Source organism: Hemibagrus wyckioides, linkage group LG11 (assembly GCF_019097595.1).
Source record: "Hemibagrus wyckioides isolate EC202008001 linkage group LG11, SWU_Hwy_1.0, whole genome shotgun sequence".
In the NCBI taxonomy this organism is placed as follows: domain Eukaryota; kingdom Metazoa; phylum Chordata; class Actinopteri; order Siluriformes; family Bagridae; genus Hemibagrus; species Hemibagrus wyckioides.
In genome coordinates, this window is record NC_080720.1 from 4,172,641 (window position 1) to 4,192,293 (window position 19,653).

General features: G+C 38.5%; 2 protein-coding genes across 4 annotated transcripts in view; both read left to right on the top strand.

The window, feature by feature from the left end:
- Window positions 1-781: 781 nt before the first annotated feature.
- Window positions 782-9,333, top strand: erich2 (glutamate-rich 2). 2 transcript variants are annotated; one of them, XM_058403625.1, is made up of 11 exons: window positions 782-993; window positions 1,436-1,475; window positions 2,164-2,248; window positions 2,851-2,887; window positions 4,160-4,249; window positions 5,728-5,820; window positions 6,210-6,307; window positions 6,545-6,741; window positions 6,824-6,881; window positions 7,916-7,987; window positions 8,447-9,333. In XM_058403625.1, exons 1-11 carry the CDS (start codon window positions 986-988, stop codon window positions 8,653-8,655), a joined length of 987 nt encoding a protein of 328 aa, XP_058259608.1. In that variant the 5' UTR covers window positions 782-985; the 3' UTR covers window positions 8,656-9,333. The 2 variants fall into 2 exon arrangements, with proteins under 2 accessions (XP_058259608.1, XP_058259609.1); XM_058403626.1 differs by having other exon boundaries at window positions 2,164-2,203; window positions 8,447-9,330.
- A 2,062-nt stretch (window positions 9,334-11,395) lies between these two features.
- gad1b (glutamate decarboxylase 1b) overlaps window positions 11,396-19,653 on the top strand; it is a 40,881-nt gene continuing 32,623 nt past the window's right edge. Inside the window, exons 1-2 of one of the 2 annotated variants that reach the window (XM_058403614.1) lie at window positions 11,396-11,966; window positions 13,791-13,916. In XM_058403614.1, the coding sequence (XP_058259597.1) occupies window positions 13,826-13,916 (91 nt within the window). In that variant the 5' untranslated portion in view covers window positions 11,396-11,966; window positions 13,791-13,825. The remainder of the gene's footprint in view (window positions 11,967-13,790; window positions 13,917-19,653) is intronic. The other variant, XM_058403613.1, reaches the window with a different exon arrangement.

Sequence of the window (19,653 nt, forward strand, 5' to 3'; positions counted from 1 at the left end):
ATGCAGCTCGAAACACACCTGATATAATCAGCAGTGACAGCAGGGACTTGGGGAAAGGACAGAGAGGAGCGAGATACGGCTGATGACTGATTATTAGATAATTTTAATCAGAAAGAGATTTTTTTTTGCATGATCTCAAATATGTTAAATCTCTCTCTCTCTCTCACTCTCGTTAAAGTACGTTTATCACACAGTCATATTTTAATTGCTATCCTCCTACGATATGGTATTATTAAGATACCTGCAATTACAGTTATGAAGATTTTGCTGTAAATAAATAAAACTACCATTCTGATCAGCAAATGAATGACAACCATAACAGTTTTGCAAGCAAACAGAAAGCAGGTTTATTTAACATTGTATTTAGTTTGTTTTTATTTTATTCTATTTTATTCCATGTCCTCAATATGTATTGTATTGTAATGTTTTTAAACTTAAAGTTTCAGGTTTTTCTTTTCTATTTTCATCTCATGTGATGTTTTTTTAGTGTTATTGCTTTGTGATATAATTGATCCGGAATCATTTTAAAAACAGTGTAAAATATTAAAATGTGACAAAGACTAATAAAATGCAGTTTTTTCTGTTCAGAAAAAAATCTTTCTTTTTCCTGCACTGTTTTTTGGACAGTGATCTTGAGTATTGCTATTAAAATATAATAAAAATGCTATAAATGTGTATAAATGGAACATATATATATTATGTACTATGTGAATGGGTTCCGGGTTGGTTGATGTTTCACCCGGAATATTTCACAAGTAGGCCCCTCACTTGTTGTCATAGAAACGGCACGCTTGCAGGTGTATGCTAATTCCTTCATGTCATTATAAGGTCACAACGAGCTAGCTAATCATAAAAATTTAAGTTAAATGAAATTTTAGCCATTATTCGGCGACACGGATGAACTCCTAAACCAACAGTACAGTCAGAAAAGCGCGTTAATGACTTTATAACGAGCCTTTAACGCTGTCTGCGAGCCGCTGGTCAGATGAGCAGGTAGGTTTGAGTGGCTAAAGTTAATTAGCCTGTTTTCAGAGTATATTATAGTTTAATAGTGAATGAAACTGAATCTAATGCAGCGGCTGCACTTTCAGTTTTGTGGCTGATTTTAACCGACAGACCTGCGACTCACTGACAGCTCATAAATCTCACTTATGTTTAATTCATTCTTCTATTCAGTCTATTCAATCAATCAATTAATCAATCAGTCAGTCTGTCTGGTTATTTTTTCTTCTGCCTCTCTTTATACATTTCCATTTGTCTATTTGTTTTTTTTTTACATTACCTCCTTTCATTTCTATCTATCTATCTATCTATCTATCTATCTATCTATCTATCTATCTATCTATATGGTTTGTTTGCACACAGCAGAAATCACACCTTTGTTTTGTTGTGTATTTTTTGTATCTATCACCCACACTTTGTCGTGGATCTGTAGGCTACAGTGTGTCGGGACATCCTCGAAAGTCCCCTCGAAGGTAAGAAAGATGATCTGTAACAGTGTGTAGTGTTGCAGTCTTCATCTGAAGCTCTGTTTATTGTCTGTGTGAAGTTCCTCTACACCTTCTCCCTGACTCCAGTCATGTAGGTTTACTCTGATTTCTCCAATTTCCTCCCATTTCTCAAAAACACCCCATTAGGTGTTCTGGCTACGATACGTTACATTGCCCGAATGTAAGGCCAGAGCACTTAAACCATGTCGTAAAGCCTTAACTCTGCCTACTGACTTCAAATAATATAAAAACGGACTGCATGACATCACTTCCGTATTCGTACCCAAGTCCACAGTGTATCCATGACACCGTGAGGGTGTTTTCTTTTCTTCTCTAAGGCCAATGGTGTAATTACACTGTCAGAGAAATACAGAGGAAATGCAAGGGTAGTTTTGTGTGCATCTGTACAAGTCAAGGAATTCCTGGAATATTAAAGTAATTAGAGGAAAGATCGTAGAAACGATAAATAAATAAATAAATAAATAAATACCTAGCAGAGGCCTTCATGCATGTAATTAAATGCACACTTTTCTGGGCTATTTTTGGGTGCCTACAAAAGACCAGTTCTATTCAAGCAGGAGTAAAATAATATTAACATCCTCCAATAAGCTGATTTAACACTTTTCGCTTTTCTGGTCTTCACTTTCACTCAGTAATGTTTTCATACTTCCAGGATGCAGAAGCTGCAAAACCAGGAATCCTCAGCTTGAGAGGTGGCTGTACAATTTCCACCTGTCTTAATAAAACAGTCCTCAGAGGTAAGGAGTAAAACACTTAGGGTCATGCTGTTATAGGAAAATAATCACTGAGTCAAAGGGAAGGTGCGATGAAGCGGAGTTACTGTCTCTGCGGCGTGGGTACGTTGCTCCTGTAACAGCATGTCCTGAAGTGTTTTATTCTTTTTATACCACAATGGTTTAGCAACAATTATAGATTTGTATTGATTAAAGAACTGCATTTTTTATCCTTTTATAGCTACATTTAATGTTGTGGAACGTCCTGGAAACAATTTGAGTCCTGTTTATAGAAGTCTTGATTTTAGCTCTGAATGTTTCAGATCTCTAACACTGGAGACTCCGTCCACAAACGCTAAATAAGTGTCACCTTAAAACAGTCGACAATTACACAACTTTTACTCTATAGACACCTTTGAGGGAGTGTTTTAATATAGAGCTGTGATTCAGAGAAAATGAATCAACACTTTCTGACCAATCAGAATTGAGAATTCAACAGCGCTGTGGTATAAACTGTAATATTGCAGTGTGTGTGTGTGTGTGTGTGTGTGTTATAATCAGTAAAACAATACAAGTGATATTGATGTTTGTGTATAGTTGTGTCATTTACTTTCTCCTTTTTACAGATGCACCAGAGAATAAATCAGTCCAGTCCCAAAAGCAGTAGGTTTCTAATACACCCATAACGTTACAAATACACTTTCTCCAAATACTACTCTAGTGTTTATTACTTACTTACTAAAATCTGTCTCATCACTCCAGGCCTTTGTTTTAGTTTTTATACATCAAATCTTTATCTATGTTATGTTTGATGTGACCTTTACACAACCTTTATGGAATTAGAGACACTAAAGTCCCTCTCAGTGCTTAGAGTTCATCCTTGTATGTACAAATGAAATAATTTATATATACAAATCTATTCAAAAGTACAAAATTATATATTCTATATATACAAAATGTATTCAAAAAAGGTGCGAGGGAACTAAGAACATATCGCATGTAATATGATATTGCACATGGTGTTGTATTAATGTACATGGTAATAACTGGTACTGTCAGAGTTCATTTGGTCAGCTCTGCTCCCTACTGAAAGGGGAGGAGTTATAGAGTTTGATGGCCATTGGTAGGAAAGACCTCCTGTGGCTGTCTTCGGTGGTCTCAGTCTACAGCTGAACGTGCTCCGGTACGCCTCCAGTGTCGCGGGTAGGGGGTGTGACGTGTTGTCAAGGATACTGAGAAGTTTCCTCAGCATTCTCCTCTCAGACACCTCAACCAGTGACTCCAGCTCCACTCCCATGATGCCTTATTTATAGAACTGATGTATGAAAGCAATATTGTGCTTGCAATCATGCAGGTATACAGAAGATCAGCATGTGATTACCTGCTGCCTCGTACCTCAAGTCACAGCCATGACGATGTTCACTATAACGGCGCTCTCGCTCTAAAAAAAAAAGAAGCTTATTAAAGAACAACCTTACAGTACTGCATACTAAAGATGTTACAAAGAGCTGAAACTAGAGACTCCTTCCATAAACGTTACATAAATATCTCCTTATTAAAATTGATCATGGTTTTGTTTGTTACATATTAACATAGATTTGGTGTTATGAAAGTGTTATTTGTTTTCATGCTAGCTTTTTCTGACTTTTTGGTTCTCAAACCCCACCCATTTTAATTCTGTTTTTTCCACCTTGTTCCTTTCTGGGACACAATGAGCTACACGTCATTATGAAGAATACAATTTTATTTAGAATGATTTAAATTCTCATTAAAGAAGCACATCAAGCGTAAAAGTATTTGTTGTTTCTCAACAGGTTCACCTTCTGCATTCATTTTTTTTTAATCAGCAGTCTTTAATGGTTTGATTGCCTCAGATTAATGCTCTGTGTTCGATGTGGTAGTCTGATGTGTTTTTATGATATTTGTCCTTCTAAGGCCCCAGAAACCCAAACTGAGCTCTCGGCCAGAGGGACATCATCGGTCAGCGATCACTGAGACAAGACGTGACAAAGGAAATGTGGACAGGTGAGATATATTTTCAAATTTTACTATTTGGTTTAGTGGAAATGTTCTTTTTCTAGCCAGTGCTACTACTCTAAAGCACATTTCTTTGTCTTCCAGTTTTTTGTTCTGTAGTCAGGACACACTTAGTCTGTGCACACTGCTTTTAACGCCGGGTAGAGGAACGATTCACATGTGTAGTTTAGAAGCGTGATTAGCAAAGCTTTTCTTTCTTTACCCCAGGGTAATGAAACATCTATCTCTCTCTGAAGCAGGATCAGCACGGCTTTTACAGTGTTAACTCCACATTGCGGTGCTAAACATATAACATCTTAACAAAAACGTCTCGGTAGCGTCAAGCGGCAAAACACTGAACAGAAAGTATGAGCAGTGTGGAATATGAAACAAGGTAGTGTCTAAACCCAGAGAAATCACCTGGGGGAAACTATTGCAAGTGTGAAAATCCTAAATAAGACTATAATCTATATCCAAATCAAGCACCGATCCAGAAGCCACCACAGTGCATTTATATCACTTCACACATGCATTCCGCTGTTTATGATATGACCCTGTTCCTTCTTCAGTTGACTCTTGATTCTGATTTGTCTTCTTTGTTTTGTTCATCTGAGTGACTGATCTCTACCTTTTTGACCTCAACTCTAGCTGCTGACTTTTTTTTTTTTTACCCTACCAATGATGCACAGGGCATTGCTGGCTCAAGTGATTAATGCTCTGGGTTTTTAACTTGAGGACTGGGGTTCAAGCTGCCACTGTTTGGCCCCTGAGCAAGGCCCTCCAAAGTTGGGATATGTAAAGAAAGAATTTCACTGTGCTGTAATGTATATGTGACAAATAAAGGCTTCTGTTCTTTCATTTTTGTAACTCTGTGAAAATGAACAAAACTTTACAGTGTAGTTTAACACTGCAGGGCTATGAGGCAGCCATCTTGAACAACCAGGATCTAGAATAAATTCTAATATTATAAGCTTAAATTTGTCCATAAGGAGTGTTGTGGTTATTTTTTTTTACAAAACTGTTTGAGATTTATGAACTAAAATGATAAAATAATAAGTAAATTGAGAGAGTTTTAGGTGAAATGGACACCAAATGGACATGATTAATTCACTTGACTACATTTCCATGCACTATCATGAACATTTGATCTTCTTCTTCTTCTTTCGGCTTTTCCCTTTAGGGGTGGCCCAACGAATCATCTCTCTCCACCTATCCCTCTCTTCTGCATCCTCAACACTTGCACCACTAGCTTCATATCCTCATTTATTACATCCAAAATCATGAACATTTGATATTTATGAATTATTTCTTTAATCAGCAAACATTCATTAAAAGCCAGACAGTTAGTTTTTACTTTTACACTGCTACTCCCCAGGTTTTTCCACACTTTAATCTCTTCTGGGCTGAACAGAATTATGGATTATATACAGTGTGTGTTGTAAAATAAAGCAGTGTATTAATTGTCCACAACCTTGTCTTTAATTCAGAAACACAGTGGATCCAGAGCCGGCGTCAGAAACTCCGAATGCACAGCAGGAGAGCGGCTTTAAAAAGATACAAGTCAAGCACAGAACATCACGGTATACTGACCATGCAGTCACTGATGTGATGGTGCAAGACTAAACTGTTGTTTTTCAATATTAATAAGGCATATAAATGTATTATTGATATTAGGTCTATTAGTAAGAATAGTATTGCAGTAGACGGTATATATTATTTTCTCAAGACTCCTAGGTGAGTGCTTTAGTTTATTATGCTGTGTATCCTAGACTATCTGCCATGATGCACAACACATAATTATATCATATGCCATAAAGCTTGTGTTTTTCAGTATGTTGTGTCTCACATGGAAGAGAACTAGCAGGACGTGCTCCTGTCTGCACTCACATATCCGCCGTGTTTTATGGACTGTGGATGCCAATGGCACTCATTCTCGACTCCATTACTTTTTTATAATCTTTTATACCAGGATCGAGACGTACACCAGTTTACAGGCTCCGTCGGCAGCAGACACGAGCACTCACAGGCCAGAAAAGTCACACAGAGCTGCTGCTCCTGTCAATGCAGGTATTTAAACCTGTTTTACTCTGTCATACCTGGAACATCAGCACTTAGTAAAGCGTGTTGAATTCTCAATTCTGATCCGATCTGGTTGATTAGTTTTCTATAACACCAGCTCTCATAGTAATGCCGTCCACTCACAACTCAATCCCTCTAATATGTTATAGTTTCCATAGTAACCACTTATTCACAGAGACTTTTACATGGCTGCACATGCTGCTCTGTTGTGTGTCGTGTTTGCAGAACGGAAGACTGTAAGTTCAGAGTGTGTGCAGAAGATGAATGAACCAATAGTCCAGCTGCCCCGTCACCCAGGACTGCCAAAGTGTGGATCTGACCGAAGCACAACCGAGGCAGAGAGTGGAGATGAAGAAGAGGAGTGTGAAGAAGAGGACAAGGACACGGCTGATTTCCGTGCTCCCATTGAGCTGCTTGCAGAGGTCAGGCACTATTACACTCATCATGTTGTTTCAGTACACATTTTAAGAAGTTGCTGAAGTTGTGTGTTGTGTGTTCCTTTAGTTCCTAACTGCTGTGATGGAATCGAAGTACACACTCGCCAAGAAACTCTGCCAAATGAGTGAGTGCTACTGCATGAAGTTCATCACATAGAGCTGAGTAGGGAAGTAATGTAGTCCTAGTGAAGGAGGTATGGCCTTTGTTCATGTTAGTTTTAGTAAAGAAGGTGTGGCCTCTGTGTTTGGCAGTTGTAGTAGGAGGTGAGGCCTCTATGTTGATTAGTCTCATGGAAGGAGGTGTGGCCTCTGTTTATTAGTCTGAGTAAAGGAGGTGTGGCCTCTGCATTTATTAATCTCAGTGAAGAAGGTGTGGCCTCTGTCTTTATTAGACTCACTGAAGAAGGGCTGGCCTTTTTGTTTTATAGTTTCATTAAAGATGGTGTGGCCACTCTGTTTGTAAGTTGGTATGAAGGAGGTGTGGCCTCTGTGTTTGTTATTAGCAGCGAAGAGGATGTGGCCTTTGTGTTGATAAGTCTCAGTGAAGGAGGTGTGGCCTCTGTGTTGTTATTAACAGTGAAGGCGGTGTGGCCTCTGTGTTTGTCAGTCATAGTAGGAGGTGTGGTCTCTGTGTTTATTATTAACAGTGAAGGAGGTGTGGCCTCTGTGTTTATTAATCTCAGTGAAGGAGGTGTGGCCTCTGTGTTTATTAGTCTCACTAAAGGAGGTGTGTTTGTAAGTTGGTATGAAGGAGGTGAGCGCTCTGTGTTTGTTATTAACCGTGAAGGAGGTGTGGCCTCTGTGTTTGTTATTAACCATGAAGGAGGTGTGGCCTCTGTGTTTGTTATTAACCATGAAGGAGGTGTGGCCTCTGTGTTTGTTATTAACCGTGAAGGAGGTGTGGCCTCTGTGTTTATCACTTGTTCAGTTTAGTTGTTCAGTTATTAATAAATTGACTAAAATGGCATGGGATTTTAATTAATAGAAGGGAATTTTAGAGCAGTAAAATATGAACATTGTTCAAACTGCAGCTCAGATTCTTAAACATAACCGTTATTACATTAGTTTATTTGGGTTGCTTCTTCTAATTATACACACTCACACACCCGTGTATGTTCATTTCTCAGTCTGTGTTTGTTTCCTCTTTATTGTCTTTCAGTTCTTATTTATGAACCAGAAAACCCTGAGGCCAAGCACTTCCTTCCTCTAATTGAAGAGAGACTACTGATAGGTGAGACAATTCAATTGTTTGTCTACTTTTTTGTTCAGTCTTTTGCTTTCTCAGTTTATTTCAACAGATTCTGACTAGTTCATAGATTGTATCTAGTATCAACAAATAGAGTTTTGAAAATAATCTAGAAATAATATCAGTAACATTAAAATTCTCTCAAAACACTTCAAAGTGAATTATCCACTTTAGTTACAAGTAAACTATATACATTACACTATATATAAGTACATACGTGTTATCTCTAGTTTAAATCATTACTGCTGTTACAATTATGCAGATTTTCTCTAGCACTCCAGACTTCGTAGAACTAGAACTATTCTGTAAATAATGGAGTAGTGCAACTAGCGTAAAATGTTGGGCAATTATGCTAATGCTTGCACCACTCTGCTAGAAAGCAAGACGTGTGTGTACGTTATATGTGTTTGTGTACTGAAAGTAATGTGTGTCCATCACTTTCAGAAGAAACCCAGAAATGCACCAGCAGTGAAGACAACACATCTGATGATGATGATGATGATGATGATGATGATGATGAAGAAAGCAGCAGTAGTAGTGGTAGTGATGATGATGATGATGATGATGATGATGATACAGGTACTGATACAGATGGAGAGAACAGCTGCTCATCCTCATCTGACAGAAAGGAGGAAGGCATCAGCCAGCAGTGAAGGCCATCTCCTAGGCAGCTGTCCAAACCTGTATGAACATTTTTGGGTTATTACTGTATTGTCCTTCACCACTCCTCATCACATTATATCCTTTAATACTTTAAAAATCAACCCACAACCAAATTTATTTAAACTTTTTTACACTTTTTTCAACATAGGAATGCAAAGTGTTGTTACACTGAAAGCTATTACTTTCAGAAAAGTCCTTATTTTATAATAAGATTGTTAGAAAAGTCCTTATACGATTGACGAACTTTGATAAGATACTTTAATAACTTTGATGTTAACCTGTGAAAGAACATTTTGTAACGTGTTGTTCTGTAAGTGCCAAGCAATACTCATTCAGATATACTACTCAAGACTGTGTAGCTAACAATGCACACTATGTAGTATGTCTGAAAAGTAATTGTGTAACAATACTTGTTCAGTATGGTACTATGCAGTTTGGGACACAGCCCAAGACTTCAGAAATTACAGATAGCATGCATTACAAGTTTTCTGAGAATAAAATAACTTTATTGTACACATCAACATTTCTGTCAGTTCCTGAGTACTGGATGAAAGAGTGAAACGTCCGAACAAGAGCTTCCTGTGACTTCCTCTTGCATAAAAAATGAATGTGTCACTAGCTAAGTGGCTAAAATATAAGATGAAAAGGTTGCCATTGTCCTCCAACAGCATACTGCAAAATACACTTCACACCTCCTAACTGAAGGGGGCAGTAAAGGTCACCTGGATACTTTGTGCTTGTATTGTACGCATGCATCCTGGGACCTCTCAATAAAATCCCAAAAAGACACGACACAGTATTTACACTAGATATCAAGGAGCTGCTAGATCTAGTGTCCTCCAGATCTGTCTGCTTTCATCTCTTCTGCTGCGGTGAGTTTGTTTTTAACACTTATATGCAACAGAACTGTGGTGCTTTTTAGCTTCAAGTTGGTTTTCTGTTGTGAGCATTATTAGCATTATTCACTTCAGTGTGTTGTTGTTCATGTTTTCTCATTTATGTCAGATTGTGATCTGTGGCAAGCTTCTTAGTGCACCACAGCACCCGGCACTTCCATCCATGATGTTTCTCTTGTGTATGATCTCACCTTCGTGTTGTAGCCCCATATAAACCTTTACAAGATAGTGATCTGAAATGAGTTGACTGGAAGACCAGGGCACCGCCAACCTGCCACCATTGGGCCCTTGAGCTAGCCCCCCAACCCACCCTGCTCCAGGGGCACTGCATCATGGCTGACCCTGCGTTCTGACCCCAACCCCTAAAGATGGGATATGTGAAGAAGGAATTTCGCTGTGCTGTGATGTATATGTGACAAATAAAGACAACTTAACTTAAGCAAAGAAAACAGGAGAGCTTTGGCGAGAAGTTCGACTTGCATGCACTGATGGCCAAATGACTCTGGAGTGACCTTGTTTTCGAAGCAGAAATTTCTGCTCAAGGTCATATTTTGTCTGTCATCTCAACTTGCCTAAAGAGGGACCAGACATACAGAACCTACCTTGACATGCCATGCTGTGAGAAACGTTTACTCATCATAGCCATTACTCAGAGGTGTGCTGTCCAGGAAATCCACTCTGCTGCAACCCAAGAGCATCACAGTACACTTTCCTGATACCCTACTTCTGATGGGAGTCTCATCATTCAGAGGCTGTTTGCTGGTGCTGAAAGTGGTTCACATGGACAACCTGGAGATACATGAGATCACTGTGGATAGTGCTAGATGGCTTTGGATCTGCACATACAGTTTTGTACTTCAGTAAACAATTCTTCATAACTTTTCATAACAAGACAGACCTTATGTTAGAACTAGAATGAATCTCCTGGTTATGCAATTGCACTTCTTTAAACCTTCTCACTGAGATCTCACAGCCCGCACATCATGAGACATTTGAAAGATATCTTGTCCACTGGTGTCTCGTCTACCATCTTGAAATGTTTTCTTACCTAGCATAGCCGCCTGGTAGCCCCACCCCTTTTTTGCTATGTAAGCATTTAGTGTATGAAGTGTTCAACATTCCACTTTTGATTTTTTCCAGTAGAATAAGTACGTCATCCGGGTACTTGAATTGCACTTCTTCTTCTTGCATTTTTTAATTTGAACACACAACCAATATGATATTCTTAATAGTTATAAAAAAAAAGACATATTGATTAGACCTGTGGAACTGAGTGTAACAAAATAAAAACATTAAGCAATGACTGGTAATGTTGTGAAACTTTTTATGGATCCAAGCACAAAAAAAACCTCTGAACATGCCAAACCATTTACACGTATATTGCAGTTCACAAGGTGACCAGTAGAGGGCTCTAAAAATGACAACTTGCTGCTTTAATATATAGAATTATTATGAATAACCAGATACAGCCACACAAGACTATTTGGAAAATAATATTTGTAGGGGCCAGTGGTCATTAAGCCTGATGAATGTGGAAGAGCTAAAAATAATGGTGAGTGTTCGGGCTCATTTACTTGTGGCCTACTGGGTCAAACAGGGCAGTTTGACTCTGTGTCGCCCCCTCATGGTGGATACGTTTAACCAGGGAAAGGAAAGCGTCAGGTTTCAGGAGGAGGAGATTTTTGGGGAGGAAAGTGTTGTGAATTTGTGTGTCTCTTCGATTATTTGTTTGTTTGGGGCGGGATCGTATCTGTGCTTTGAAATCTGTGAGTTTTTTTTCGTGCAATGATTGTAAATGAGTCCAGAAACCAAAAAAAGACACAAATAAGACCTGTCGTTAGTGAAGGGAACCCCCATCTCTCTCTCTCTCTCTTTCTCTCTCTCTGATGGATGGCCAGGGAGGCTGAAACTTCTCAGAGTGTGCATTAATTGCTCTATAAAGCCGTGACAGTGACTCTAGGCTCCTGTGGTGCCATTTCTCTGTCTGCCCGCAGCACAAAGTGGATTTTGTTCAGGCGCTGGAAATTTTCGGGGTGACTCATAGACGCGTGTGTGTGTGTGTGTGTGTGTGTGTGTGTGTGTAAGTGCGTGTGCGTGAGTATGTGCGCGCGGAACGGATAAATTGAGTCGATTCACGCGTTGGGAGGAACAAAAAAGAGACATTTAATCCAGATGATTGTTTAACCGGGGTTTGTGCAGTTTTGTGTTCCTTGGAAGATTTTCACCTGTTTTATGAGGCGATATAAAGAAGATAATACACCCCACATCCTCCCACGCGCGCGCGCTCACACACACACACTCTCCCTCTCTCACACACACACACACACTCTCTCTCTCTCTCTTGTGGGTTTTCTGGATTGTAGACTACAGAGCTGGAGAGGAAGTCTGCGACACACCTGTGAACGGTAATCTTCTTTACACCTTTTTTTGCATGAACATGAGCTATTATTATTTGCATTTTTACATGATTGATTACATGGTGTCTATATTTATATCCATCGTCATTCTATGTGTGTGATGTGTGTATGTGTGTGAGTTTGTTTGTTTTGTTTTTTTGTTTGTTTTTTACAGCAAATGGGTCAATAAAAACACTTAGGATTCGGCCCATTAAAAAAAAAAAAAAAACACGAGGTCATTTAACACATGTGTAGCAGTGTTCATTCATTCCTCACCCTGTCACTGACCGACGTGTGTGCTTTATATATATTTAAATAAATTAAAAAAACAGCTTAATGGAAGAACTGGTGTAATATATTTTAGGTAAACATTCGTTTGGAAAACGTTACCATGAGCAAGAACAAGTAAATCTTTTGAAATAAATCATTTGAAAGAAAGAAAGAAAGAAAGAAAGAAAGAAAGAAAGAAAGAAAGAAAGACTTGAGTGTAAACAACGCTCCTGATAACAAGGGCTGAAATTTATTGTGCTCTTTTTAGTGTCCGTTCTTGACACTTGCTTTACTGTGAGTTAGTATTGGCTCAAAAATGTCTATTAAAAAAATCGAAACTTGGTTAAGGAAACGATTTTCTGTATTTGAATCAAAATCAGTGCAGAAATGCAGGAAATGAACGAGGTTTTAAGAAATTGCTTAAGAAAAATAGACAAGAGAGAATAAATGAATAAATATATATAATATATAAATATTTACAAATGAATCTATAATATTTTTAAAAATATTTTATATATAATTTATATTTTTATACGTTGAAAAAAATGTAATTAAAATAAAAATATTAATATTTATGTATAATACACAGTGCTTGTCAATCGGGGGCGTGACGCATTTATTTCTAGCCTCTCGTTGCCTGAAATTCACCGGTCAATTAATCAGAATAAAAGGTTCTTCACAGAGAGCCTTCATTCCTGTCCTCGATAAGTCCAGATAAAAAGTAATCGCACCCGTGCGTCTGTAGTCCTTCATGCACCTATATTACATGATTTTTAAAAAGGATAAATATGTACATAGTCTACCCAAGAAACCATGTATATAAAATGTGTTGTATTCCTGTGAAGGTAACACTTTAATCCCGATTTGTCTTTCAACCCACTTACTATTAAACAGCTTGGTGTTTCGTCTATACACTGAAAAATGTGAGTCTCGAGTGTAATCACGCAAAAACAGAGATCTGTACACCTTCTGTTTAAATAAGCGACAATAAAGAGCTTACACTCTTCCATTTCTCTAGATTATCGAAATAAATCAAATGAAATGGAAATTAGAATAAAATTTGACAAAAACAAAATACATAGGTGTGTGTGTGTGTGTGTGTGTGTGTGTATGTGTGTGTTTGCTCAGAGTAAAGGTCTTAATGTTTTACATCATTTTTTTAAATTTACTCTCTTTTTTGTGTGTACGGAAAATGAACGAAAGCTTCATATAATTAAATAAAATAAATAAATATAAATGAAAAAACCCGCATTTTTAAATAAAATGTGAGCATGCCTTATGAGAGACGCACTGACGAACATGATTTTTCAGTGAAATAATGAAGTATGTTTGATATGTTTTAAATACACGTTTTAAAAAGAATACTAATAATGCACCATATTTACTGAATTTGTTGTACATCTAAAAAAATCCGATAAATTTAATCCGATAAATTGTGATTTTTGATATTTTGATATATTTATATAAATATATATATACCCATGTTAGTCTTTATAAAATACACAAAATTACGGAAATTACGGGGTTTTTTTGGCATTATTTCTGTGTGTGTGTTCGTCCCAGCAGTGTGTCCTTTGGTGTGAAAAGCGCTCAAGCTGATGATGATGGCGGCTTCGGCTTCATCCTCCTCCTCTTCCTCAGCCGCCGAAGTGGATCAGAGCTCTGCTAATCTGCGACCTCCAGCCTCGGGTAGGGTCCTGATAAAGCGTGATGAGACACACACACACACACACACACACACACACACACACAATAATAATAATAATAATAATAATAATAATAACTTTGTGACTTTCCGCTTCTATTTTCTATACGGTATAAATATAAGTCAGGTTTAGTGTGACTTGTGCTGCAGGTGTGTATTGTCTTGATAATTGCCTACGCACCATGTCCACTTTGTGCGCGCGCTTTCAGCTAAAATGGAGGTTCAAAAAGCATAATTAGTGAAATGACAGTAATGACAGGAATTCAGCCTCTCCATCCGCGGCGTCCCTGAACTCACTGATGCTTCTCACCCGCTTTAGCATCATGAGGCCAATGTCACAATCCCACATCCCAGATCATACAGGTTTTTATTTAACATTTAAGATTTTTTTTGCACATTTCGAATATGTAGCTGAATTTCTACTTAATAATAGATATCCGGTTGGAAAAATGTGAAGATGTTGCTTAGAGACAGAAAAAGAAATACCCGACAATTTGCTGGGTAATTGTAATTGGCCAATTTATAGCAATTTTCTTTTGAAATAAAGGCAGAAGAAAGTGCGTGTGTGTGTGTGTGTGTGTGTGTGTGTGTGAGAGAGAGAGAGAGAGAGAGAGAGAGCACGTGTGTTTCTATTATCTCTCTGCCAGTCTCCATCTCACGCTCACTGATGCGAAGCGGCCAGCCGACACACACACACGCTCACGCGCACACACGCGCACTCTCGCTCCCACATACGCGCATGCACGCCCCTTTTTCCTCTCTCTTATTTTTTTCCTTCACACCAAAACGGATAGATATATCACGGATAGTTTTGCTTTATCGTCTCCATTCTTTATCTCTATCCAGCCTCTCTCTCTCTCTCTCTCTCTCTCTCTCTCACACACACACACACACACACACGCGATACAGTGATGAGTTGAATTTATACTAGAAAACACACACAAAAAACCCGTTGTTTTTTTTCTCTGTGATTAATTGCATTTTCGTGCTTTGCAAGTTCGTGTGTGTGTGTGTGTGTGTGTGTGTGTGCTGTTGTGCTGTGTATTGAATGTGTGTGTTCTTTTGTGGTGTTATAAGATTTGCTTAAGCAGGACCACAGTCCATATCAGATTGTTTCCCCCTATGCAAGCCAGACGAGTTGTCCCGCATCATTAATTCAGTCCTGACCCTCATTTCATGCTCGACATTATTTTAAAGCGCCTCTTTACCCCTGGTGTGTCAGCCTCTCATCAGCTTCTCATCACCTTCTCTCAACTGCTACAGGGTCCAGACATTGCAACAAAGCTAAAGAATAAATAAATTAATTAATTAATTAATTAAAAAAACTACAATTACAACACATTTGTTTTTTTCTCCCATTTTGTCTCCTTATTTCTCATTCTCCATTTGTTTTTTTTTCCTCCTTTCCTTGTCTCTGGACTGATACCATCATGAATTTTTTTTGGACCTTTAATTTGTAGATTTTTTAGCGATATCAAGGAAAATAATACAAGGTGCATACCACTGATGAATTATTAAAGATTTCTGATTCAATTAAAGCGACAGCACATGCACCTTCTACATGACTCTAGACTTATAGTATAGTAGACTTATAGACTATGTAGCTTTTACAGGTTGATATAATAACATATCTGTGTTACTGCAAGTTTGTAAATATATGTGTTCCTATTTCCTGTGTTTAATATACACCTGCCATGATGTGCTTTTTGTTGGACACATACATTTGACATATACATGATGGTTATGCTGCCTTTCATTTCAATACATTGATCTATAAATACTAATACTTAAATACTTAAATACTAATGTTGTATCTTTAACGGACATCGACCCAGTTTATTCCCAAAGTACAAGGAGAAATGCTCTCAACAATATTTTGTAACAAGGTGTCTGTAGAACTGTAAACTCAGTCCCTTGAAGCTCTTCAGGACAGCATTATTCCATCATCATTATTTAAATATATACAATAAAAGTATATATTTATAATTAAAATTATAGTTTATATATATATATATATATATATATATATATATATATATATATATATATATATATATATATATATATATATCAATGACATTAATTTTTGGAATTTATATATATATATATATATATATAAATTCCAAAAATTAATGTCATTGATTTCACTTTACGCATTCTTTTTGTTGCAAATTTTAATATAAAAGCTTCTTTGCTCTCCGACAGTTCTACACAGAACCAAGAACCATTTTTTGGGGAAGTACTGAACCTCAGGGTTCTATATAGACCCCCAAGGAACCCAAAGAAAGAAATAAAACATTTAACAATCAAATGAATTCCATGGAAGGACACATTTATTGTACACAAACTTGTTTTAAATGCATATAATAATATTTTGTGCATTATTTAGAGCCATAGTACTTTCTATTCTTAAATAAGTAGCCTTTGTTTGTCACATTACTGCACAGTGAAAATCTTTCTTCTCATATCCCATCCTTAGAAGGTTGGGATCAGGGCACAGAAGCACTGCCTCTAGAGCAGGAAGGGTTAAGGGCCTTGCTCAAAGGCCCATCAGGGGCATCTTGGTGGTGCTGGGGCTTGTACGCCAATCTCCCGATCAATAACCCAGAGCCTTAACCACATGAGCTACCCTGAACTATCCAGTGATGCACCACCAGGTTAATGTCATTTACAGGGAAGTTATTAGGGTTCGGTTTAAACCGAGTCAGACGGATTGAGCAGTCAAGCAGTTTAATAACAACACAAATGAAATCATTCTAATTATGACAACTCCAAATATAATAGATGGTGGGATGTGGTTTCCACAGACCCCACACTGAGAACCACAGATTCATATACAATCACTTTATTCTGATGCATTTACTCCTACTGCATGTTCAGTTCATTCTTATCGATCAGGAATTTATATCAAACATTTCTGCATGACGGACAAGAACGAGGGAAAAGTCATCCAAGAGTACAGAGAGTCTATGCAAAGGTTATGAGAAAGGTTCTTGCTGAAAGCATAAATGTTGCAAAGACTGAGAACCTGTTACACAGACATGGAGATTTTAATGAACATCCACAGATGACTGAAATTAAGTATGACAATAAACACACAACATCATAGAAATAGCCTTTATTTGTCACATATACATTACAGCACAGTGAAATTCTTTCTTCGCATATCCCATCCTTGGAGGTTGGGGTCAAAGCGCAGGGTCAGCCATGATACAGTGCCCCTGGAGCAGAGAGGGTTAAGGGCCTTGCTCAAGGGCCCAACTTGAACCCCCGATCTTCCAGTCAACGACGCAGAGCCTTAACCACTTGAGCCACCACCGCCCCATCATCAATACATGTCCCATCAAGACCCATCATCATCTACACTATATTGCCAAAAGTATTCGCTCACCTGCCTTGACTCGCATATGAACTTAAGTGACATCCCATTCCTAATCCATAGGGTTCAATATGACGTCGGTCCACCCTTTGCAGCTATAACAGCTTCAACTCTTCTGGGAAAGCTGTCCACAAGGTTTAGGAGTGTGTTTATTGGAATTTTTGACCATTCTTCCAGAAGCACATTTGTGAGGTCACACACTGATGTTGGACGAGAAGGCCTGGCTCTCAGTCTCTGCTCTAATTCATCCCAAAGGTGTTCTATGGGGTTGAGGTCAGGACTCTGTGCAGGCCAGTCAAGTTCATCCACACCAGACTCTGTCATCCATGTCTTTATGGACCTTGCTTTGTGCACTGGTGCACAGTCATGTTGGAAGAGGAAGGGGCCAGCTCCAAACTGTTCCCACAAAGTTGGGAGCATGGAATTGTCCAAAATGTCTTGGTATGCTGAAGCATTCAGAGTTCCTTTCACTGGAACTAAGGGGCCAAGCCCAGCTCCTGAAAAACAACCCCACACCATAATCCCCCCTCCACCAAACTTTACATTTGGCACAATGCAGTCAGACAAGTACCGTTCTCCTGGCAACCGCCAAACCCAGACTCGTCCATCAGATTGCCAGATGGAGAAGCGCGATTCGTCACTCCAGAGAACGCGTCTCCACTGCTCTAGAGTCCAGTGGCGGCGTGCTTTACACCACTGCATCCGACGCTTTGCATTGCACTTGGTGATGTATGGCTTGGATGCAGCTGCTCGGCCATGGAAACCCATTCCATGAAGCTCTCTGCGCACTGTTCTTGAGCTAATCTGAAGGCCACATGAAGTTTGGAGGTCTGTAGCGATTGACTCTGCAGAAAGTTGGCGACCTCTTCGCACTATGCGCCTCAGCATCCGCTGACCCTGCTCCGTCAGTTTACGTGGCCTACCACTTCGTGGCTGAGTTGCTGTCGTTCCCAAACACTTCCACGTTCTTATAATACAGCTGACAGTTGACTGTGGAATATTTAGGAGCGAGGAAATTTCACGACTGGATTTGTTGCACAGGTGGCATCCTATCACAGTTCCACGCTGGAATTCACTGAGCTCCTGAGAGCGACCCATTCTTTCACAAATGTTTGCAAAAACAGTCTGCATGCCTAGGTGCTTGATTTTATACACCTGTGGCCATGGAAGTGATTGGAACACCTGATTCTGATTATTTGTATGGGTGAGCGAATACTTTTGCATACTTTTTTGGCAATATAGTGTATATGTCTCATGCTACATCAATGCTGTATTGTGGACAGTGACGTGATTGTCTGTAGAGCAATTTTCATTTATATTTGTATAGCGCTTTTAACAATGGACATTGCCTCAAAGCAGCTTTACAGGAGGATAGAAACAGAATAATTATGATGAGGTTTAAAATTAAGTTACTGTTTATCTCTTAACATTTATCTCTAATGAGCAAGCCTGGGGCGACGGATTTCTGCTTCAGTGCTGATATACAGTCCAGTCTGATTATTTAACAAACAACTGTACTGTTGTTAAAGTGAAGCTTCGTGAGCAATCCATGGAATGAGTCTCCAGTGTCGGTGCTTTGTAACAGGAAAGTCTTCAGGATAGAGAGGTTTACATTTTACCGATTCTTCTTAAGATAACAAGCTGAACTTCTTGCGCTATATTCTTGCTAGCTTGTTACTTAGCCATTATGTTCGATGACATCAACAAGCTAATGCACTCAAGTAAACAAACTGAGTAAAAAAAAAAACAGTTAATTAGCAATTTCCAGCCCAGATAAACATCAATGGTTCATGATTGCCTTTTTTTTTAATTGATGTAATTTCCATAAGCTCCCATATTAGTTATGTAAATTGGTGTGAAAAAAAAATCTTTTTCACACCACACGAAGGTTCCTGTAATGTAAGGCTTTCCCCTAACCTTTTGTTTTAAAATCATAGGGACCAGGTGATCCTGAGGCTCTAAGCCACCTCTTATACCACTACAAGAGAGAAAAAAAGGCCCTGAAACTCATACAGACATAAATCAGCTCATATTATGACATCATTTATTTATTTATTTATTGGTCTATTTAGCATTGGTCTTTGTTCACCATAACTTCTTCCCAATATACTGTAGATTTTCCAGGGGAAAAAAATACATAGTAAAGACCGAATCGGTGTTCTGAGGGTGTAGAAAAGACGGATGTTGTAGTTGTATAGATGACATGGACCAATAAATGGATGTTGGCCTGAGGCTCTGAAGGCAGAGCAGAAGTGACCTGAAATAGACCAATGATGATGTCTTTCTATGGGCTAGTTTGAGTCATGCTTGGCTGGACAAATAGATCTGATGGATGCACATTG